Source organism: Pieris rapae, chromosome 15 (genome assembly GCF_905147795.1).
Source record: "Pieris rapae chromosome 15, ilPieRapa1.1, whole genome shotgun sequence".
NCBI classification, from domain to species: Eukaryota; Metazoa; Arthropoda; class Insecta; order Lepidoptera; family Pieridae; genus Pieris; species Pieris rapae.
This window is the reverse complement of record NC_059523.1, coordinates 3,380,462-3,404,383: the sequence shown is the minus strand read 5'-3', so window position 1 is coordinate 3,404,383 and position 23,922 is coordinate 3,380,462. Positions and strand designations below refer to the sequence as shown.

The following is a 23,922-nucleotide window of genomic DNA, read 5'->3' as shown; positions in this document are numbered from 1 at the left end:
TCCCTTTTTTAATAAACATTTATCCATTTACTAATTAATAATACCATTTTAAAACCTCTGAAACTCTAACAGCATTTAAACATGTACTTCCCCATAAAATCATATTGTGAGGCTGAACTAAAAAAAATTATTTTCATTGGGTATCTTATTATTTTTTTAATGAACATCATGTTAAAGTAAAATGCTATACCTAAACTCAATTATTAAAAGACAAAAGTTTGAACAATAGGAGAAGCAAAAGAAGAAAATGCCATATTTATTAGAAATCATATACAGTTTTAAGCAGTAATTAAATCTTTAAAATTGCTGATTTTCATTTAACATACTTAATAAAAATTCATGTTATTATTGTTATGGAAAGGACTTTACATAATACTTTAAATAATGTTGCTTCTGTGCTCATATGTTTGAAATAATATATAGCCTTATAAATGTATGTGCATGTGCTTACTAATGTTTGGCGAGATCTGGGTTGAAAAGTCATATACCATCAACACAACCATAATACTGTTTATCCATGATTGAAAGTCCTTTGTCCTGTTTTTACATTGTAAAGACATAGTTATACTTGGAAAAATAATTACTGAGAAAATTAAATACATATTTTCTTCCTTTAGACAAGTACTGGTGTTTATATAATACAGTTAATTTTTATACAAATTCTACAGACATGCAAATAAAGTTAATAAAGCCAACAGATTTCTCTTACTAATTGAATAACCATTGATTAATAATGTTTTTATTAATCAACGGTTATTCGTTTATTTTTAATGTTTGTAAATAGATAATGTACCTTTATGTCAAATTGTTTTAAAGTTGCCTAAGTGCAATTTATTATGAAAATAACTAACCAAGTTTAGACCTAATTTAATAAAAAATATTGAAGCTTTCAGTTTATATTTATTATTTCTTAATGTGGTGTAGGTTTGTGACCATCAACATAAAAGTTTCTTGTTGCTTTAGGTAATTTTAGTTCCATTCCTTCTAGGTCTTTGGTTAAGGTTATTTGACATCCTGTAAAGATATTAAAATATATTACATTATCATGTAATGCTGTCACTTAATAATTAATACTTTTACTAACCTAATCTAGAATTTTCTTTTAAAAATGGGGCCATATCTAATAGATCATCCTCCTTTTCTTCAGATTGTGGCAGTTTATCAAAATGATCTTGATTGACATATACATGGCAGGTTGTACATGCTAGTGATGCTTCACAAGCACCTGTGCAGCAAATTAATTTAATTAAGCAATAAAAATTGACTAATTTCAAAGTGTTTAATATAAAATGCACCAACATACCTTCCATTTCTATTCCATACCTATGTGCTAAATATAATGCATTATCTCCAATCTTTCCTCTCACTTTAGTTTTGTTACCATCTTTGTCTACATAAACTATATTTACGCTGAAATAAGATTTTTATTAATAACCTAGATGTAAGGGTTGATACAGAATTTGTCTGAAGAAATCTTAATTTTTTTAAAGACTAGATTTTGTGACTATATTTTTACTGTATGAGTAAAGCGAAAGAACTTTTTAGTAACATTATCAATAAAAAATATGAAATACATCAAGACCCTGACCCTGGATCATTGTTATTGATAACAATATCAAGAAATCTTACACTTCATCTTCAGATTTAGGATCCTGCCATTCATATTCACCATGCTTTAGAGCTAAAAACGAAATATGAATTTAACAAAATATGTGCATGTAATAAGTATTTTGTTTGTTTAAAAAGACGATGTTACCGTAAGATAAGTGAAGGCTACACTTCTGTATACAATATTGTGTAATACTTCCTAACTCTTTTATATTTCTACTAAAAAAACTTAGAGAACGGAGCATTCTCGTATGCTATGATCACATAGCAAGTTTATAGGAATATTTCGTATGACCTGTGTGTATTACGTGAACAAAAACATTATTTAAGATTAGGGTTATGCAAACAATTTTTTTTATTATTTATTGATAATTAGAAGTTGAGTTAAAGATTAAAATACCTATAATGATATTATATGTTATTTAATAGTGTTTAGTGATTACTATTTACTAGTCTATATACCCTGAAACCTTCGCCCTAGGGTTTGAGACAAATTCACTTTACTACAGACGTGACCTACCTAACCTAACCTAACGCTAAACGAATTTGTATGGAATGGTCACGTGACCAGTGTTGCCAACTTTATTTTAACAAACCCACCAATTTTGCCGTCTCAACCCACCAGAAAACCACTAACATCCACACTAATATTATAAATGTGTTTATTTATTTATCCTTCTTTCACGCCCAAAAGAAATATAGAATCGATGTGATTTTTATGTCCGCAGATGGGAGTAGGTTAGGCATTTAGGCAAGCATCACGCGAGCACAATTTTTTTTGTGTTTGCCGCGGGAAACACATTTTTTACTGAAGTAAACAGTAGTCTATATCACTCTTTACTTTAGATGGAAAGCATACAGCTAGAATATATTTTTTGACAATAAAAGAACAATATTGTAAATTGAATTATAAAATTAGTTTATTTTGAATTTTCATTACAAAACAACTTATAGAACGTTTCCTCTGCACCTTCTGATTTTAAGTACACTTCTTTCGTTCCTATTTTTTGGACTACAGAATTGGGAATTTTGAAAAGGGCCTACTTATTCTTTGAAAGTTGATGTTGGCTATATAGACCACTAAAAAATATTTGTAATATAATACAATTATATTAATATACATTTTTGACACATCGTAATTTATATAACATATATTAGTTACGTACGTACCTTTGAATTTTGCAAGTTTTTTTTTTCGATAACCCGTCATTCTTTAAATCTCCGTAATGATTTCGTAATACAGAGTGACATAATTCGTACTTTGCAATTGGACCAGCTGTACTTTCTACCAGTTGCAGCCAGTCCTTTAATTGGGAGTCCCGTAACCCGTTTTGTTTTAAAAATAAACTAAACATTTGTAAAAAAACAAGATCGCTCTGATGCTTAGCATAACCAAAACTAATAAGTATCTGTGTTGTGTATTTCTATTTTTGTGCATGCATACGAAGCGAACACATAGAAATCTCTCAAATATAGAAAGATATGAACTTGTTTCGGGAAATTCCCAAAAATAACCAACGTAATTTTACAGAGTTGCCTACATAATGACAAAATATTCCTTTATAAGGTAAACGTTCTTGCCTTTTCCTGTTCAGATATCAATCGTGCTAGTGGTTAAATGTCGTGGCATACCACTGAATGAAACAAACTAAACCACTAGAGAAATCCACTAGCCACTAAAACCAAAATTCGCACAAACCTAAAATGTCTACACCACCAGATCTAGTGTAATATCCACTAAGTTGGAAACACTGCACGTGACTAGTGATGCCAACTCCTACTGAATGTTCCCTTCAGCTTGACGGTTTTACTATATTCGCTTCAAACAAAATTGCTTCGTTATATTATGCAAAGCACATGCCTTCTCTAACGAGTGAGAGTGAGAGGAATTTACTTTATTCCCGATCCACTGTAAAACTAAACTGTCCAAGTTGATTTTCTTTGTCCTCCCTCTCCTCTTTTTACCAGGCGTGAAAAACCCACCATCGATAGATGTGCGCCCAGCTACGTTTCACTTGTACTAGAAGTACTACTGTACGGTAATACGGTACCCCTATAAAGAAGTTACAATAAAATTCCGAAAAATTATCAAAATCTCTCAATACAACTTCCCCATTCAGGTATAGTTGATAACACTCGCTTTGAAATCAAAGATTGAGTTTGCTCTAGATGTATTTCTTCCTTTATTTCACGATAAACGTTGAAAACGAAATTTTCACAAAAACAACAAATTTTAAGAAGAAAATCACAAAATCTTAGCAGTGGTTGACAGATCTAGAACTTTACTTTACATTGCCATATGAAACTCTATTTTTAATTTATTTTTGTTTTATACCATGAGATTTCGATAGACCGGTATACTTTATAGGTAAGAATTAAGGAGGACTTCAGATAGTGACACATCATGCTTGAGTCCTTTCTCCGCGCAAGCAACAAATAACAGCCAACGACACCATGTCCACCATTTTGTATGTTATTGTTATTTAGATTTTAACTGAGCAGTAAATACTGTTTAGTTTATCCATTTCATCCGTTATGATTTTAAATGAGGTGTTGCTTGTAATAAGTGGACGAAGAAAGGTGCTCCAACCTAAAGGACAACCAGTCAACAACCAGTCTAACCTAAAGCGCGGTTTATAGTAGGTGTCGTTACAACTTTAAACGATAACTTATATAAGAATAGATTCGTAATATTCGGATTTTTTCAACTCGATCCATAATTAAAAATAAGTTCACACACCGTTTTTAAATATGTAGGCTTATTAAGTGAATCGTTCCCCCATTTGTTCTTTCATAATATTTTTTTAATGAATTAGCTAACAAGCAATCTGGTGAAGATATATCGTATGGCACCTATAGACAAAGAGTAAAGACCACACAATGCTTAATGCTAGTGGTTTTATAGAACCTCATTATGAAGACGTAAAAATAGAGATATAATTTGACTGGCGTAACTAGTATAGTAATTAGTAACAGCTAAGCTACTTTATTTTATTAATTTATGCAAGTTTCAACTTTTAAAGCCGAGTCTATTTTATTTATAATTTGTTTTTTCATTTGATGATGAAAAATTAGATTTATATAAAAAAACAGCATGAAATATGGTAAGCTCCCATTAAATTTACCACTTCTTATAAATTAATAGACGGAATAAGGCATGTAGTTACAATAGATGTATTAATTTTCTGGCCATTTTTGCATTGATTTTCTATGTTTCTATGTTTGAACATTAAGACTGAACTGTCTTAACTCTAAAATCATATGACGTAATTGACTTTTGATAATGTCATAATCACACTTGTCAATAATCTATGAAATAATAACTTATTATCTTCAGCACACCATAATTTGATAATTATAATAATATTTGCTTGCTTACAGTTAGAATCTTTTTACGATTTTGCAGAATACAGTGTAAGAAGTTATGAAAGTAAAAAGGAAGATTAATAAAAATTAGGTAATACAAATATAAATGGATTGAAATTCAGGTATCTATTAGGTTTATGTACAATGCTTAATGTAAACGAGGAAACTAATTGCAAACTAAGGTTATAGAAGTATAAGCAGGCCAAGTTTTGCGACGATGATAATATTGTGACGTGTATTTTAACTTCAGTACATAACCTTGTTGATTATTATAAATCAAAATCTGAGTTTCACATACATTATTGTTTTATATATTTTTATTGGTATTTTAATTCGTAATTAGTACGTAGTTTAAAAACGTATTTGTCATTATTTTATGAACAACAGTCTCAATCCTACTAAATTTACACAAATTTAATTAATACTCTTATAATATTTAACTTTTAAAATATAAAAAATAATATTGCAGAGTATTTATTATACACAACTATTATTGTATTGTTTAAATATATTATTTTAATGAAAATTATAATAAAATAGTGAAAAAAATGTACTTTAATCAACTGTTAGAAAATATGTATACATATTAAAATATATTGCCATTGAAATAAGTATTTTTCTTTTAATATTCATAATCTTATTTTATACTAATATTTAGAGATCTTTCAAAGAAGTCACCATAATTTTTATTTGTTATATCATTAATAAAGTATTAATTAAAATATAAGCTAATTATGTACTTGTTCTGATAATATTCAAGTTATAAGTATTAACACTACATATTGTATTAGTAACTTATTTATAAGGTCAGTTTATATTAAAAATATATTTAATGTATTATGTTTTTTATTATCAAAATTATGTTTACTTTCAGGAAATTATAAATTGTAGATAAGTTGAAATTGTAGAAATGTCTAAAATAGAAGAAAATACTTTAGACATTAAGAAAAAAGGAAAAAATTATGAAAGAAAAGATCCTACATCATTCTTGCCAGAAGAGCCTATGTCCTATGAAATCAAACCAAAAAAGAAAAAAAAGAAAAAGAATATAGAAGATCCTTTTAAAGACATTGAGGAAAAGGTTAAACTTCCCACAGTAACTGTATTTGATCCTACATCTGATTCTGCGTTAGATCCAGAAGTTTCTATTAAAGTTGAAAATATTGAAGTAGAGCTAGACTTCAATGATGTAAGTTAAAAGTTAGTAGTAATTTCTCAAAATAAATAAAGTATTTTGAATTCTTGTATCAATATAATTATACTAGGTGAAGTATGGTGCACCAGGCAACATTAGGCCTGCAAATTATTAAGGCAAAGGTCACTTCTGCTATACGAGGGACAGAATGTTGAAATGGCAAACTTGTGAGAAGTTAAAACATTTTGTATTTTTAGCACCTATATTATATATAGGTGCGCATTGCCCTGGGCCGTATGTTGCTCACAATGTTGAAAACCCAATTAAATTCCCTAAGAATCAAAAGGCAATTTTTTTTAGAAATGCTTTCAAAAACCAAGTCATACGCTTTTCGCTCTCAGTTAACTTCTGATGTAGAGGCTCAAAGTGTGCTATTCAGTACGCAACACGCGGTTCGGAAAGCTGGAGACATTTTTATTTCAGTTACATACACCCTGAAAAATTGTGTATCTGCTAATAGGAAAACAATATCTCGTTCCACATCTCTTCTATCGAATCGATTGCTTGATGCCTCTCTGAGATTTTCGTTAAAAGCTATATTATTCCTTTCGTTTAGCTGGTCGAAAAGGGCGTTCCGTATATTGGAAAAAAAAATTGCCACATAAAAGCATCCCAAGTTTTTGGTCCACATAATTATGAGGAATAGTTTTTCCACCTATCAACGTTTCAGCGCAAGATACCAAATTTACAATACCATAGTGTAGCAGGCCAAAGTTCGAAAAATTTAAAAATGGGTCACCAACTACTGCCTCCTACTATCAGCGCCCTAAGTAGCTGATCAAAGTTTGTTTGAGCTTAATCCTGCCATAATATACATCTGACAGACTGAGACACATGTTTCCGATTTGCTGCTTGAGCTGATATTCACAAGCCACACCAAGTACGGTGTCCATCTTGTTTTTGGCTTAAATAAACTTCCCCTTTACTGAATAGCCACCAGCTCTTGCTCTTTATACGAAAACGCCAAAACCACTCAACTAAACTAATTCTGATTTATATAGCATAATAATTGTGGTATAATATAATATATATTTACAAAAAAAAAATGCTATATAATATTACTCTTAGGAAAATATATACATTATATACAATTTTTAAAGACTAATATATATATATTTTAATATACAGTGTAATTTACACTAAAATAAATAGTTGCTTATTTTTGTGTTTCAGTTTGCAAATGATAATGGTCTTATGGTTGAAGGACCATGTAGTGATGATGGACAGCCTGAACCATTTGTTAAACTTGGACAAGATCGAAACGAAAAAGAGGCTGTGCTACTCACTTTTCAAAATATTATTAATGATAAACCAGCCATTGAAATACCAGATAACTCAGATATGGCTCCTAATTATGTTTGCAAGGTGTGCCATCTAGTCTTTCAATCACCTAAAACTTTAAGAATGCACCAGAGAAGAAAACATAAGGTATATCGAAGATCTTTCAAACACATATGCGATTATTGTAGTATGTCATATGAAACAAAAAATAGTCTTGTTGCTCATATTAAAAGAAAACATGGACCAAATTCAACACAAGATGACGGAGAGGAAAGGACATGTGAAATTTGTGCATTAGTTTTTAAAGGTATGGGTAGATTACGTATGCATATGCGGAGAAAACATGGTTCTTTTAAAGAATCTTTTAAACATGTTTGCAAGGAGTGTGGTCTTACGTATGAAAAACATAGAAGTTTGATTGTGCACATAAGAAGAAAGCATTCCGGAATCATAAAAGTAGAAGATCGATATTTCAATTGTCCATTTTGTCCAATGGTTTATAATAAACGTGAAACTTATGCAAGACATGTACATAGAAAGCATAGAAAAAGTGATGATGATTCTAATTGCAAGCTAAATAGTGATATTATGGGTAACATAAAAAATACAGAAACAGGTGAACTTTGTTGCACTGAATGTCCGTTGGTGTTTTCAACATTAACTTATTTGAAATTGCATATGCGAAGAAAGCACAATGCTATGAAAGAAGATTTTCGTTTGAAATGTAAAATATGCAATTTATCTTATGATAAAATTGAGAGCCTAAAAAGACATGTGCGTAGAAAACATGACAAGGTGACATATTGTGATATCTGTAGACGACAATTTGAGACACATGAGGCTTACTTAGGCCACACGCATGCTAAGATTGCAAGAGAGTGTCCAGTTTGTGGGCTTATTTTTGCATCGCAAAGTGGATTAGGCAAACATCTACGTTGCGCACATGAAATCGCTAAACCGAAGACAGTTATTTGTCACTTATGTAATGCAGCTTTTCATACCAAGAGACAATTAAAACCTCACTTTTTACGAGAACATTTAAAAGTATCCTATACATGTCAATTTTGTAAAAAAGTGTTAAAGTCAAAAGAAACTTATACACGACATATACTTATGAAGCATCATAACGATAAACCTGCTAGTGATTTACAAATATGTGAACATTGTGCTGCTACATTTTCAAATGAATTAGAACTTAGACGACATTGTAGTGAAGTACATAAAACAAATGAAATAAATGATTCAGATGTTGTAGTAAAAAACGAATTAGACTCTGATGTTGGAAAGGAATCCAGTGATGTTGTTATAAAAAAAGAAGAAGTTGATATACCAACAAAATACCAGTGTACAAAATGCCCAGAATTTTATCCCAATTGGGATCAATTAAAATTACATTATGAACAAAATCATTATGTGGCTAAGGAAACACAATGTCAACTTTGTGGAGAATTGGTGCCAGATAATGAATTAGCAAAGCACATCAAATCACATAATGATACAACAGTACAATGCAGGTATTGTGATTTCTCTTCAAACAATAGGGCGAGTATGACCCAACATTTGCTGAGACACAAAAATGCAACAACAATTAATTGTAGTTTTGAAAACTGCAAATATAAAACATTTTATGAAGATGCAATGGAGAAACATAAGAAAAAACACATTGATCAAGGCGTAAAACTTCAATGTACACAGTGCCCTTTTCAAACAATGAATAAATATATTTTAAAGTATCATGAAGAAGCACATGTAACTGGAAAGAAACGTTATGCATGTGATCAATGTGATTATGCTACCGTGTTACCAGCAGCATTAGTTCAACATAAATATAAACATTCCACAGAAAAGAGATTTAAGTGTGAGGTCTGCCCATTTGCTACCAAGTACAATACGTCACTTCGTTTTCACGTTAAAAAAAAGCACTGTGATCTGCCTTCATGATCATATTATATGCACTGCATAATATTATATGCACTCTGTTATTTGTGTAGTTACGTTAAAATATTTTATATTATTAAAAAAAATTGGTGTTTTATATATTTTTTTAATTTTAACGTTTATTTAGTCTGGTTTCCAGCAATTTCAGTAATCAGTAAATTTTAAAAGGTTGAAAAAAAAAATAAAAAAATTCTACAGAATTTTTGTAAAGTACAAAATTAGCTATTAATTATTAAAATTATTGATTATAATTTGTTATGTACAATCACAGACACAGACTAGAATGACAGCTTCTTTCGTCAAATATGGATTTTATCTATAACATCTGACAGAACTCGTCATAATTTATAATATTTTCTGTACACGCAAAATATCTGTGGATACATATGTACCTCTATGCATAATGTGTTTTGTCCTTTTTTATCATAGGGCAAACCTTTATGTAGAAAAGAATGAGATATGGAAAAATAGATAACAACGATCAACGGCAAAACTCAATAAAAGTAGAAACTAAGAAAACCCGAGAAACATCGGGAAAACTCTTAATACATCAGCAAAAATTTTACATCGCTGTATATTTAGAGTCATAGTGTCTCCTTCATTACGTGACAAATAAGCACTGCTCAATTCCTTGTTTTCTTCCGTATTTATTGTGTGGCATAATGGATTTTTTAAGTCTGCCTGTCGTTGTGGTAGAAAAAATATTAACATATTTATCGTACGATGAAGTTTCTAAGTACAGAATGGTAAGCGGACATTTGTGTGTCTTATTTATAGTTACAACAATAATATTCCCTATTATTCGCTGATTTGTCTGATCTAACATCATTTGTTAGAGCATATTTATTTTTACTGTATATCGGATAAATAAAAAAATTTAGGATGTATTGTTTAACATAACTTCAACTTTTCTTTACTCCAAAATATAAACGTAGTTTACATATAATAAAATGAATTCATCTTCTAAAGTTGGTCATCAATTAAATAAAAGAAAAGAAAAATTAACTGTAGGTGACTGTTTTCCAGGTGTCCAAAGGTTTCAATGACATATGCATGAGAATGTTAAATCGTGGATTCCTCATGATAGAGCGGCGACATGCGTTAGCCTTAAAAGGTGTAAAAGCACAACTACCTCGTAGAGAATCTGAGCGCAGGTTTGCCATAACACACACTTATTGACTACTTTTAAAAACATCTTTAATTACAGGTTTTATTGATAAAACACTAAGATTTTTATCAAATTAATTAAAATAAAACATGTACGTATGTAAAATCAATTTGTTCCTAGGCTAATACCAAGTTGCTTAACCATCTTCCTTTATGTTATCATGTCAAGTTTGTGGCAAGACATCTCTGTAATTTATATGTTTATGTGAAAATGTATAAAGTTTAAATAAGTTTTAATCTTTGTACAAACAGCATATTATATTATTTCTGTTGGTATTTCAATCAAAGCGATTTCAAAAGTGTCAGTTTTTTTTATGAATCATACATAATCTTATGCTATAGATGCAAAATACAGTAGTTTAAATAATAACAAATAAAATATGGAAACATCAACAATATACAACATATATTTGTTTTATTTGGTCCTCACCTTTGCAAGTATATTACTACAATATTATTACCGCTTTTAGATATCATCCTTTGGCCAGGCACTGTGATATTTTGACATCAATTGAAACAAGAATATCTATGCTGAACATGACTTATTCAAAATTTATGGATTGTGGTATTTGCTGCTTTATACCAGGAAAGGTAAGAAATGGGTAATCAAAAGATTTCTTGATGCTATACTTTTCACTAGTATTAATTTTAGTACCTCAATGGCTGTTTGTTCATCTAATACACTTATAAGTCTGAAATACATATTTCATCTTAGGATTTAGTAAGTAATGTAATTTGTTGAAAAAGTTTATTATAATTGATGTCTATCTGAAACAAAATATTAAAAAAAAAATAGGAAAAAGAATCATAATTATGAAAATAATATGTTGAAAAAAGAAAATAATGTGCATCTTCACAATTTTTTAAATAAAAAAAAATCATTTCATACTAAATCTGCAATCTTTAGACTTACCTTACTTATTAAATGTAGTTTACATTTTATATTATTCTTGCATTAATTGAATTGTTATATAATCACTTAAAATCAATCCCTGCATCTCTTATCTCTTATACACTTGAATAAATCCTATGATGATCAACTTTGGTGACAATTGTAAAGACGCAAATATGATTTGCAGGTGATAGACGAAATTCGTCGTGTTCTCAGTTTAGTTGAGACATCGAAAACTCCACCTCGTGCGCATGAAGTGTTACAAGAGTTGCGAGATATTTCTAGTATGGCTATCGAGCATTTTGATGATAAAGTATCGCCTGACTTACGTAAAAAGCTACACAAGGCAGTCCCCATTCCAGAACCCAGGCCATCTCAGGGTAAATCACGTATTTTATATCCAATTTAATATTGAATATAAAAAAATATTAAATAATAGAATCCTTCATATCACTATCACTACATAGTATAAAACGAAGTCGCTTTCTCTGTCCGTATGTCCCTTTGTATGCTTAAATCTTTGAAACTACGCAACGGATTTTAATGCGGTTTTTTTTAATAGATAGAGTGATTCAAGAGGAAGGTTTATATGTATAATAAGTAATAACATCCATTAAATAGTGGAGAAGTACTGTTATTTTTGAGGTTTCTAATGTGATGTCGTAAATAATTACATTTTTTCCGCTTACATTGCAAACGCAGGCTGAACCCTACGAGTTTTATTTAAATAATGTACTTAGTATTGTATACATTGAAAAGGTCTACAGAAAAGTCCGTGATGGTATATATCTATCTCTTATGGATAACCTACAATAACTTTTTTTGTCATTTACTTTTTACGACAAATAATGGCTAATTTTCAAAGTGATTTTAACCAATACAGCATTAATCCTTAACCAATTAAATAACTTGAATACATAGTTCATTTAATATAGATCTATACAGCCCATTACAGCTTATTTAGCAGCGATCGAACGCGTATATTATCGGAGCTTTCCAGCGACGGAAATAACAATTCATAATAAAAACCTGCTTTTCATCAGCACTGGGGCGGGTCACTAGTATTATTATATAATCGCTTGTAATTTTTTAAAATCGATCTGAGAGTTCTATTTTGTATGAAATACATTTGCTTCAAGTTTGCTTAGCCCTTATGTTTTGATTACATTGATTTAACAAGAGAATTCAAATAAGGCTCATAATCTGACACAACTAGTTTAAATAAATTTATTTTATTGGTGCGTCAATAATATAATAAAGTCACACTACTGGTATGGGAAGCAAACTGTCTGTTTTTTTGAAGAAAACCTTTCTTTTTTTTTTGCAGTGTTACAAAAGTTTTAAGGTGATTTTTTAATTAATTTGGCCATACGTACTAGCTTGGAAATTCATAGAGTAAATTCTATGTAGTGGTGAAAACGATATAGAGTGTGTCGATGTACATATTTGTCAGTCATAATGCAATTCATAAAACTGCAATTAATTTCAGCTGCCTTACTGCCATTAGCACTTCGCCAAGAGATGTTGGATTTGCGCCGTCGTTCTGTATTGAGCGCGAAACTCTCTTTAAATATAGCGGCGCAGTACAAAAAGTTTTATAAACGGGTGAGATTGTTTTAAATTTAGGACTTTTGCAGATTTCGTATATAAAAGAACATTAATTTGTCTAGAAGATTTAATTAAATATTGGATAATGTAGAAATACTGTGAACGATATGGTGAACAAACTATTGATTTTGTCGTTTTTGCTACAGATCGTAGAATACAAGCAAATTGCCTGGAGGCAAAGGAAGATCATTCGGGATTTAAAGAAGCGGCAGAGAGATCAGGACGCTTGTATGGGTGAGTCGGACTAAACCAATAAATATAAATGATTTCATTTTGTTATAGAGAACAAAAGACAAATATACAGTTCTTAGCGTGCGACTCTTACCTGAGGTCGTAGGTTCGATCCCCGGCTGTGCACCAATGGATTTTCTTTCTATGTGCGCATTTAACATTTGCTCGAACGGTGAAGGAAAAACATCGTGAGGAAACCCACAAGTCTTAGATTCAAAAAGTCGACGACGTGTGTCAGGCACTGGAGGCTGATCACCTACTTGCCTATTAGATTTAAAAATGATTATGTAACAGATTCAGAAATCTGAGGCCAAGACCTAAAGAGGTTGTAACGCCACTGATTTATTTTATAATAGATAGTTTAGGACAATACGTCAGGAGGTCTCCGATATATGAAGCCGCCGCCCAACTCTCAAATTAGAGGATTCTAAATGCTACTGGATTCATAGTATACTAGCTTTTCCCATCTGTTTCTTCCGCTTTTTTCGACGCAGTATGCATGTTTATTTCCTCAAATTGTACAAGGAGTACATGCAGCAAATTTGCATGTTTCAAGCCTGTCCAATTGTCTACATATCAACACTCAAAATGGTCTCACTGAAAATCAGGTCATCTTAAGCCTTGCCCAAGATCGCCCCTGGCCAAATGATCACAGCACGCTACAATATTTTTGACTTACTTGATTTGATTTAATATTTTTAGCTGACTTGAAAAAACGGATTGAAGAATGCGATATAAAGTACAGCAAGCTCACACACACTGACCAGAATGTCGGAGGGACTGTTATTGCTGGTAACAGAATATTTAGTATGTTTAATCTATTAATTATATTATAATTCACTAATGGCGTGCAATTTTTTGAGGCTCTAAGTTCAAACCCCGGCCAATGGATTGTTCTGTGTGAATTTAACATTTATATGCTGAAAAAAAATTCATGATCAGTGTCAGACACAGAAGACTGATCACCTATTTGTCTATTAAAAAATAAATGAAAACGACACTGATACAGAAATATAAGGCCCAGATTTAAAACGTTGTAGCGGCACTGGCTTTTCTATAATAATAAAAAAATATCCTTTTGTGTCTCGATTATTGTTTGATAGGTTTGTGTTCGATTCCCAGTGGAACAGAAATTGTGTTTGTTTTTGTTTTATTTGTTTGTGGTTTGGAAGAATTGTAAATAAATACTTATATAAATTTAATTAGGACTATACTTATTTTTTAAATTACTTTTCTAAACCGAAGATATTTTTTTAATGTTATTAGATTTCATTAGGAGTAGGAAGAGATACGTGAAAGACAAGTGCCAAAATTACGTTTGAATACAGTGCTTGCTTTGCTATGTGTTCAAATAATAATTTGCCTCCAGTCTCAAACAACACATAAACATAAATCAACATAAACATCTGACGCATTTCAGCATCAGCGAATGACAGTTCAGAAAGTGTGGCTCCTCTACGTCATTTCGGTAGTCAGATTAAATTGGATCTGTCAGTTTTGCCGATTGGGACTAACAAACGAAACTCTAATAAATGTATGTATTGGAGGTATTAATGTGAGGAAAACCGTAAAGTTTTAAATAGAATCGGGAATCGAACTATAAAGTTAGCTTATACAAAAATTGTATTTTATTTACCGAAGCCACCCTTGAATGTGTGGTCGGGTTATAAAGATATTTTAGAGATATTTTTTTCACAGGATTCAAACTATCGCATATGTCCAGATAATAAATATGCCAATGCGATTTCCAGAATTTCATCAGACCCTTCTTGCTAAAGTTATTTGTTGAGCTAAAAACATTTTTAATATATCCTTCTATTTTTCTTAATGACATTATTGATGTTGTGTTGTATACATTTTCAGTGTTGCCAAACATAAAGCCGCGAAAACCTCAAATAAGATTGCCAAGTTTATCTGAAGATGTTGAAATGGAGTCAAATCCAGTACCTTCAACGTCAAATCAGACTCCTCGCCAAAAAACCCAATGTACTATGGCCAAAATACGGGGAATCACCAATGAGATTCGACAATTGAGTAATCTGTCAAAAACTATAGAGGGAAAGCTAAAACGTCCGCGTGTATCAAATTCGGAAGACTTGGAAAATAAAAAACAAAAGTTGCAATAGTCTGTTGTTTGTGTTATCTGTGGATGTGTTTGTATATTGCCATGTCTGTAAAAGCTTTTGTCTATGCTCATAAGTTACAAATAGATTCTTATTATAGATTATTTAAAGAAAATTCGAAAAAAGAACGATTATTAAAATCGGTTTTGATCGTTTTTATTTGTGCAATCGAAACGCTTTGCAATACTTTTGCAAAGTTTAATCGTTTTAGATGGACATATACATTGAATATAGGTATTACTAGTTAATTAATGTATGTTCTATCAGTTATAACAATAAAAAAGCTAAATATAAAAAAGCCTGGTTGTCTTTATCTCTTTATTTATTTACTGGTTTCGTATTAAAAATATGTAAACGAGAAACGAAATCTATAAAATATGATTCGAATAACAGATCGTTTATGATAATTATTTTATTCCCTCTAAAAATTATTAAGCTATGATTAGTGTATTAAATACTTGAATTTGGTACTTGATACATAATTTTTCCACTATTGTGCCATACTTGCTCAAGATATAAAATAATCTTAAATTAATTGGTATACATCTTTGACCGTAGTATGATTGTTTTATATATATTGTAATAATATATTTATATACTAAAAAACTTCTTTTGGAAGGGTAAAATGGGCAGGAGGTTCTTGAGACATTTCCCAATACTAATTTTCGCCAATGCCGAACCGAATTTATAATAGTTCCCCTCCGCTGTTTGAACAGGTTTTGTCTCTCTGGTATCTGTGAAAATCATTAGACGTGAACTAAAGATAGAACTGTATATATCTCTGTCATCACTCATCTCAATAGCCATGATTTAAAGGTATCTTCATATACACGGTATCACTTAGTATTTCGCAGATGGTTATTGTCTATGCCCAACCAATTTGCCAGCCACTGCTCATTTCTATTAGCCACCACGAAGAACTTCTGAGTCATCAAAGATTATAATTAAAAAATATAATTAACACATAGCCTTTAAGTTCCAAATCATCAAAACTTTGTCATTAACCAAATGTGTTTGGAAAAGTTTGGTTAATTTTCCAGCTAAGCCTTATAATCTAAGGTTTTCGCTAAAACAATTAATTCGAAATAATTGCATAAAATCAATCAGTTCATTCTACGTTTTGAATGTGGAATTTAATCTCAATTAAGATTTAAAGAAACAACAATTGTTTATATAAATATTATATATATTAAAAAATTACTCCCTCGTTTGAACTGAAATTCAATGAAAGTTGGAATGGCATAAGAACGTATGAGTGACTTGTTTATAATCCATTCGTACTATGGACTTTTAATATAAAAGTCATTAAAGAAACGGATATAATCACTAACATTGTAGATAATTTTGTCCATATATTGCCCCATATAGGATAACTAATAGAAAAACAATATTGACTGTTAATGAAAAAAGCATGTATTACTTTATTATGAAGTATAGCTTTATACTTATTTAAGAAATTCTGTTTATTGTAATTATTATTTTGAAGTAATGAAGCGACATATAAAAATTGTATACTAAAGTTTAGTATTCTAACGGCTTGACATATTTTGTGTAGTCGGCTGATGAATGTTTAACCTTGTAGAGTTATTCTTAATTATACCGCCTAAAACTGTCTATATAGGTGAAATATGCTTATTAGCGAATAAAATATCATTATAATAAGAGTTTATTATTGTCCTAACCTCCTTTAATATATGTAAGCCACAGTCCACAGATTCATTACGAAGGTATAATATGTATCTCTCTGACATATAAACTTCAACTAGGCATTAAATTACGTTTTATCGATGTGTTCAGATTTCACATTGACCAACTGCTGACACGGCCGTTTACTGTTTTGCTGTTACAAATTTTAACACGTGCAGAAATTAAGTTTTGAATGTTGAATAGTTTTAACGTTACTCGCTTGCTCTCATAGTGGCGATTTCTCCTTTGAACTCTTAATTATCGTGGTAAGCCTGCCTGGTGATAGCTTTTGAAATAATCCTACCTCCTTGAAACTCTGATCCTAAGTAGGGCTATTACCGTAGGTGTTACGGTGCAAACATCCCGTACATACGTACATACATATGTATATTTGTATGGATTAAGGATCCGTAGGTTTGTAAGATTCTTAAGTCTCATCTTACCATTTCTTTATTTATTTAAATTTTCTAGTGCAGATTCATAATACATGCATTTCATGTGACACTTAATACATATATATTTAAATACAAATTTCATAGTCCATTAGCTGGACAAGATGCATAATTAAATCTAGCATTTAACGTTTAATACAATATTATTATTATTATACACGTCTCTTGTTACGGCTGAAAGGCCGTAATCGGAGTCGTCAATAAGACTCAATATAGACTTTAGCTTAGTCAACACTTCTAAGACATTAATAATATTTAAAAATATTACTTATAATATCAAACTTCAAAGATTTATATAAATGCCTAAAATAAATCGTATCTTGTTAACATTTTAAATATTTTTAATTCTTCCAAGCTAGTTTGTATTGAGCTCTGTTATGTTACGTAGCAAAAATTTGCGACTGGCAATGCTGGCGATAATGTCGAAGCGCGCTCGCTCGGTGAGGTATGGCCCTTAATTCTATAACAGTTCTCCGCACAGACTTAATATCTAAATATTTAAAATTATACTTTATTCAAAACAAATAACTTATTATTAAAACATATTATTAAAAGGAGTCCCTTTAGGCTATGAGATACTGGCAGCGTTCCACCTTTGAATAGCTAGACTAATTCCTTGTGCGAAGTAGCTGCCAGCTCTTCGTTCTCCTGTGATGTCGACTAACCTTTTTGATAATTCCCTAAAAAGCCTTAACGCGCTAGGATCCCACGGACCAAGGGTCTGGACATCGAATGCTTATTTATATCTAAATATATATAAATAAGCATCTATTTTAATAAGAGATTTCTTCTTGTTACTTTGCATTGACATAAAATAATTCTTAATAAAACAACATGTATTATTGTTATAATTTATATCGTAGTTATATTGTTCTTGAAATCAAAGTTTTATAACTTCATAGCATTTAAACCATTTTCATGTTAATGATTCTCTCGTTAATCCTGAAATAAAAAAATCACATTAGTTATTACATTACATTTTTTTCGAAATTATAGCGTTCTTTAGATCCGTAATCATTATTAATTTACTTAAGTAATAATAAAATGGACTAGAATGGAGTATTATGATGATTAGCGCTCAATGAATGTTGGATAATGAATATTACTATTCGTACCGCCTAACGTTAGCCCGCCTTAGGGCTTGCAGGTCCAAGGCACGCGGGTCCACTTCTACTTTTGAGTTGCTGTCCAAGCCTGGCATTATATCTGAGAAACCCTCGCTATCCATGTCGTCTAGAAGAAAGTTTAGTTTTAATAGAACACAGATTGCTTTGTAAAACATGGAAAACACATTTATTTACCTCCAAATGGGTTGTACAATAAAGTAAAGCTTTATATATATGTATTATAAAGGACTAGTACCTATTACGATTAGTAATTTAAATAATGACAAACCTTATATAAAATAAATTAAATTTTAAGAGTTGAGAGATACAAACCAACTAATTATGGAAGTTAATCTTATATACTTTTCATTATTTATTATATATATACATGTCCTACCAGGATGGCTAATTCGTGCGATGTCACTAGAGTGCAGGCTTCCGTCGAAGTAAACCGTTCCCTCATTGTCCTGTACGAGCTCTGAGAATTAAATTTAACCATTACTATTAAAATGAATATATATTATTTTATATTTGTATTGGGACTTTGAGAAATAAAAATATTTTATGATTTTTTAGCAAGTTAATTAGTTCAAATATAAATCATACCATATTGTTTCAGATTAGACTCCAGCTCTTCGTTATCTAAAAAAATATGATGTATTAAGATTAACTGTCACAAATTACTTTACATAAAGTGATTAAGGCAGACCCTATTCCTTAAAATAATAAAATGTGAGAAAAACTAGTGGTAAATGTAAAATTAGAAGCATTTAATGTATATTTCTTTTTTTGACGTTCTTATGTGTACATTATGTTACATACGTGAATAAATGATTTTGAACTTTAATTTTAATTTGTGGCGCTAAAACCTTTTCAGGTACGGGCCTCAGATGTATCTGTTTCATGATCATTTGTCAATCTTATAGGCAAGTAGGTGATCAGTATCCTGTGCCCGACACATGCCGTCGATTTTTTGGGTTTAAGGCAAGCCGGTTTCCTCACGATAACGTTTTCGGCCACCAGTCGAGCGAATGTTAAATGTACACATAGACACAAAATTCAACGGTGCCTAAATCCACTAACAACCCATCGCATGTATTTCACACACTCAAGTCATTAGGCGGAGACTCTCACTAAATACAATAATAAAAATTAACGGGATTTTTTTTTACATTTTTGAATATGTATAATGTTTACTGCGAGAAGTTTCACAGTATAAGTTTGAGTTCATGTTCTATATGCCAAAATATTTTCATAGAATTCCACTCACCAGGAAAGTACATGACTATGGATGATTTCGTTGCAAGTGAACTTTGTGTGTGCTGAGTAGTTTCTTCTACTGGCGCTGCAGTTATGGACGGGGTGAATTCTAAAAATATTTTATTCAAACATCAATTATACTATTACGAAGACAGTTAATTAATTTAAAAAAGGAATTCTCTTCAACTTGATTTCAGTAAGCTGAAATGTTGTATATTATTATCGTTTCAAGACAAACTGCAGAAGCTTGAAATTTACCCCGGGTATCAAGAGGGTAAATTAAGTGTTCATTTCATTTTAGAGCACTAGCCATGCTCTGAAAAGTCCTGAAAACATGTGCTTGGTGCAAATGTCAGGGACGCCATTTTTAGGCGTTCCAGAACTGGTAATACCCAATTAATGTAGGACGATTCATAAAGGGACGTTTCAATATGTGTGACAAGGACGGAGTGATGTGAACGATCTAGAATTATGCGATATAGATAGAACACCAACTACTCAGTACTACACCAGCCCAGAAAGTTTAAGAATGCCGTTCAATTTTTTATTCAATTCAGTTTTGATGTGCGATTCTGTGAATTAAAAATATTTGAGACAACTGATTAATTACTGTCACCAGAAATACTACTTACTTTTGATTGCAATTAGACTCCTTATTAATTAATTTTAATAAACCGAAGAGGCCAACGAGGCTCTTCGGTATATCTTATGTCCTAGCTCGTAAGAATATTTCACTACAAATGTTTGCACAGAAGGCCTATCACTCGAAATCGAATATTTATTACACTATTTACAAAAAAAAAACATAAGAGACATAAACATTTTAGATTACAACTTACGTTCCTTTGGTGTCGTGAAAACGTGAGCGTTGTCTACTTCTGTCACCCCTTTGTTCGTCTGTGGAGCTAGATTCAACTGCTCCTCAAATTTCAAATCTGTAGTAGTAAATCAGTACATAAGAAAATGAATCAGGAACGTGCTAACAAGAGAGAGAAAAGGTTCGCTACTTACTCATGACTTGGAGTCGCCTTAAAGCCTTTTCTATACACCAACTTAAAATTTGCGTGCTTCCATTTTGGCCGATTTCATTGCAGAAACTAGTAGCCATGATGATAAAAGGATTAAATTTATTCAGTTTAGAGTCTTTTAAATCGCTAGAGATAGTAGTTTGTATTGGAGCCTTCGTGGTGGAACTCAGTATATTTTTTCGCCCTTTATTACCTTTTAAATACCTAATCCATCGTTTATCTCTCTGAGCGTGTTTATTTATCAAATCCCTACTTGAAATGCTATCTACTGGTAAAAGAATCGTAGTTTTCTTATCAATTATATTATTTCTTTTATTTTTCTTTTTAATAGCTCTTTTCTCGGCAGCAAAACTAGCTAAAATCTTATTTTTCATCACGTCATCTATGAATGTATTATTGAAATAGTATTTGTAAATTAAGTCATCTATATTTTGTTTATCTTTGTCGTCAAGTATAAGTTTATCATGGTTTTGTAATGGTGTTTTTTCTGGTATGGAGAGTAGATTTATTTTAACAGATTCTGTACCAACTGCATTTTGCGTTGTGGTAACGATAGAAGTTTTATTTTGTTCTTTAAACAAAGGTTTAGTAATTCCTATATTTAACATACCGTGTGACTTAATATTTGCATTGGATATTTGCATTTTCTTTAGTAAACGCCAAAAATTGTTTTGTCTCTGCGAAATCTCACTTTGGGTTTTAGTAATCATATTTTGCTTTAGATTAATTTTCTCATTTTCCTCTAACATCGTCTTTTGTACACCATAAAACTGTTTTTGTTGAGCCAAAAATTTTCTTTGTTGATTTTCAAAATCTAATAATTTTTTAGAAAATCCTCTATCTCTGTCGTTGAAGTATTGTTCTTTAGATTGAAGCTTTTCTTCCAATTTTATTAGTTCTAAATTAACTTTTAATATCTCATCGTACTTGCTGTCAATCCCTACGAATTTTTTGTTAAAATGATCAATTTTTTTCTCAACTTCATCATTTAAGCTCTCCAAACGCTTATGTATATTTTTAATTTCATTATGTTGTTTCATAATCTTTTTAAACGTTTTCGTTAACATTGATAGCACTTTCATTATGCCTCGTTCCGATATAGGCTTGTGTTTTATTTCTTTATTTTTTGGTAAAACTTGATACACATTTACAGGAGCTGTTTGATGCCAAACAATATCTTTTTCTTTATCAAACACACTGCGATCTATTTTATTATTGCCGTCGTCAGTATCATTTAAGGTTTCAGTTATTTCAACTTTCTTAACATCTTGAAAGTCATAGAAATCAGACATACTTCTTTTCTGGTTGATTGTCTTATTCTCTACCGTAATTGTATCCGATTGATTATTAACTGGAGCTTGTTCTTCTGTTTTTCGTTTTGATACATTGTTTACATCCGAATTTGCCGGAACATCGCTTATTACAATAGCAAATTCATAGGGAAAATAGTTAAATAAATCTGGTTTTAATTTATTAATCAAATTCGATTGGATTAAAACATCGTCTGTTGTGCATTCCGTTTCACCCGAACATTTTTTCATATTTTCTCTAAAAGGTTGGCTCTGTTTACCTTAAAAATAATAAATAATTATATTAAAATAACAATTTTAACCATACGTAAGGAGTCATTTAGACTCAGATTTCTAAAATTAGTGTTATGTTACTTTTTTGTTAATTTTGTATTTGTAATTAACTATTTAATAATTTTTATCCATGAAATTAAAAATTAAACTTACGATACGCCGACCTCTTGTTCCTTTCAACATAACTTGATATAAACGGGCTATTTTCGCTGAACACGTCATTGTTGCCTTGCAGCAAGGTGTCAGCATCAAGAGAATTCGCCCTAAATATAAACGTCCCGCCTGTGGGCCTTTTCTCTGCATTTCTTACCCAAAGACCTTTATTCACAATGTTATTTCTTTCTAACTTTGGTTTTCTATAGTTCGATTCAGCCTCTAAATAAGAACCCGATATAACGCCGATTATATTAATCAATATCGATATTTTAAACATCACTAGAACTGTACTTGTTCGTCGGAGGATAAATGAATAATGTAGGGAATGTACAGCAATCACAGTTTTACGTTTATTTGTAAATAAAAATGTAAGTGATGTAGCATTATCGATATTTGCATTTTTATCGAAGTTTGTAAAACGTTTGTAATTTTGCCGTCAGTGAATTGTCACGCATTTAATACAGCGTAACTAAGATTTGACGTGTAATAAATATTCGTAAGGCTCGCACTAATCCTTCCGTTGATACAATTCCTTTATATAGGTTAGATTTATTTGTAAACATCTTAAATACTCAGTAAGTACTAAGTCTGACTTACACGCATAGGTTTATGCAAAAATAAGTAGGATAGGAAGGTCGTTTTATCGACAACTAGGTCTGTCCCTATTCAATGTTTACATTTCTCGTAGCATTTTATTCATACTATTTTGTACAGTCACAGCTTTGTTTTAACAAAAATTACCCGGATATAGACTTTTTTGAATACGCATCACAAAGGTATTTTGATTTAGTTTTTTAAAGATTTATCCTACAATTATTTGATCACATCCGTTTTTACTCTGTCGTTTATTATAGTTTCTATATCGTATTTAACTTCTTCTTTGGACAAAAAAATAAGCTAGTGGCGCTACAACTCTGTTTTGTGATAATCTTTTTTCTTAATAAACAGTTATAAAGATCGTTCTTGACACACGTCGTCGACTTTTGAAGACAAAGTATAGCCAGTTTCCTCACGGTGTTCACCGGGCGTATGTCAAACGCGCACAGAAAAAAGTCTAGTGGTGCATAGGCAGGGTTCGAAGCTTCGACCTCTGCTATGCGAGTCACACCCTCAAGCCACTAGGCCAATACTGTTCATGTTTTTGTCACTGCTGCTTCTTCTGACATATTCCCTAACTATTGTTAAAATCATTTTAATAAAAATACAGGGATATTTTTAAAATTTTAAATAAATAGGCTTATG

General features: G+C 31.0%; 4 protein-coding genes across 8 annotated transcripts; 2 read left to right on the top strand and 2 right to left on the bottom strand.

Annotated features, from left to right (window-relative positions):
* Positions 1 to 883: 883 nt before the first annotated feature.
* LOC110997945 (adrenodoxin-like protein 1, mitochondrial) lies at positions 884 to 2,148 on the bottom strand. Of its 2 annotated transcripts, XM_022266340.2 has the most exons (6): positions 2,009 to 2,148; positions 1,757 to 1,903; positions 1,630 to 1,681; positions 1,304 to 1,410; positions 1,085 to 1,225; positions 884 to 1,014 (listed from the first exon to the last, which is right to left on the bottom strand). In XM_022266340.2, the coding sequence occupies exons 2-6, from the start codon at positions 1,851 to 1,853 to the stop codon at positions 911 to 913; spliced, it is 501 nt and encodes a 166-aa protein (XP_022122032.1). In that variant the 5' UTR covers positions 1,854 to 1,903; positions 2,009 to 2,148; the 3' UTR covers positions 884 to 910. The 2 variants fall into 2 exon arrangements, with proteins under 2 accessions (XP_022122032.1, XP_045487431.1); XM_045631475.1 differs by lacking the exon at positions 2,009 to 2,148 and having other exon boundaries at positions 1,757 to 2,002.
* Positions 2,149 to 4,919: 2,771 nt separating this feature from the next.
* On the top strand, positions 4,920 to 9,485 carry LOC110997942 (zinc finger protein 729). 3 transcript variants are annotated; one of them, XM_022266334.2, is made up of 3 exons: positions 4,920 to 5,096; positions 5,849 to 6,163; positions 7,343 to 9,485. In XM_022266334.2, the coding sequence occupies exons 2-3, from the start codon at positions 5,885 to 5,887 to the stop codon at positions 9,389 to 9,391; spliced, it is 2,328 nt and encodes a 775-aa protein (XP_022122026.1). In that variant the 5' UTR covers positions 4,920 to 5,096; positions 5,849 to 5,884; the 3' UTR covers positions 9,392 to 9,485. The 3 variants fall into 3 exon arrangements, with proteins under 3 accessions (XP_022122026.1, XP_022122027.1, XP_022122028.1); XM_022266335.2 differs by having other exon boundaries at positions 4,925 to 5,065; XM_022266336.2 differs by lacking the exon at positions 4,920 to 5,096 and having other exon boundaries at positions 6,038 to 6,174.
* Positions 9,486 to 9,825: 340 nt separating this feature from the next.
* On the top strand, positions 9,826 to 15,733 carry LOC110997939 (F-box only protein 28). Of its 2 annotated transcripts, none has more exons than XM_022266330.2 (9): positions 9,826 to 10,134; positions 10,415 to 10,542; positions 11,026 to 11,146; positions 11,635 to 11,827; positions 12,937 to 13,052; positions 13,202 to 13,289; positions 13,989 to 14,078; positions 14,707 to 14,820; positions 15,150 to 15,733. In XM_022266330.2, the coding sequence occupies exons 1-9, from the start codon at positions 10,051 to 10,053 to the stop codon at positions 15,410 to 15,412; spliced, it is 1,197 nt and encodes a 398-aa protein (XP_022122022.2). In that variant the 5' UTR covers positions 9,826 to 10,050; the 3' UTR covers positions 15,413 to 15,733. The 2 variants fall into 2 exon arrangements, with proteins under 2 accessions (XP_022122022.2, XP_022122021.2); XM_022266329.2 differs by having other exon boundaries at positions 13,989 to 14,093.
* Positions 15,734 to 18,384: 2,651 nt separating this feature from the next.
* LOC110997940 lies at positions 18,385 to 22,978 on the bottom strand. The gene is made up of 8 exons (XM_022266331.2): positions 22,678 to 22,978; positions 20,925 to 22,511; positions 20,753 to 20,848; positions 19,924 to 20,022; positions 19,260 to 19,295; positions 19,051 to 19,131; positions 18,663 to 18,780; positions 18,385 to 18,489 (listed from the first exon to the last, which is right to left on the bottom strand). The coding sequence occupies exons 1-8, from the start codon at positions 22,955 to 22,957 to the stop codon at positions 18,453 to 18,455; spliced, it is 2,334 nt and encodes a 777-aa protein (XP_022122023.2). The 5' UTR covers positions 22,958 to 22,978; the 3' UTR covers positions 18,385 to 18,452.
* Positions 22,979 to 23,922: the final 944 nt, after the last annotated feature.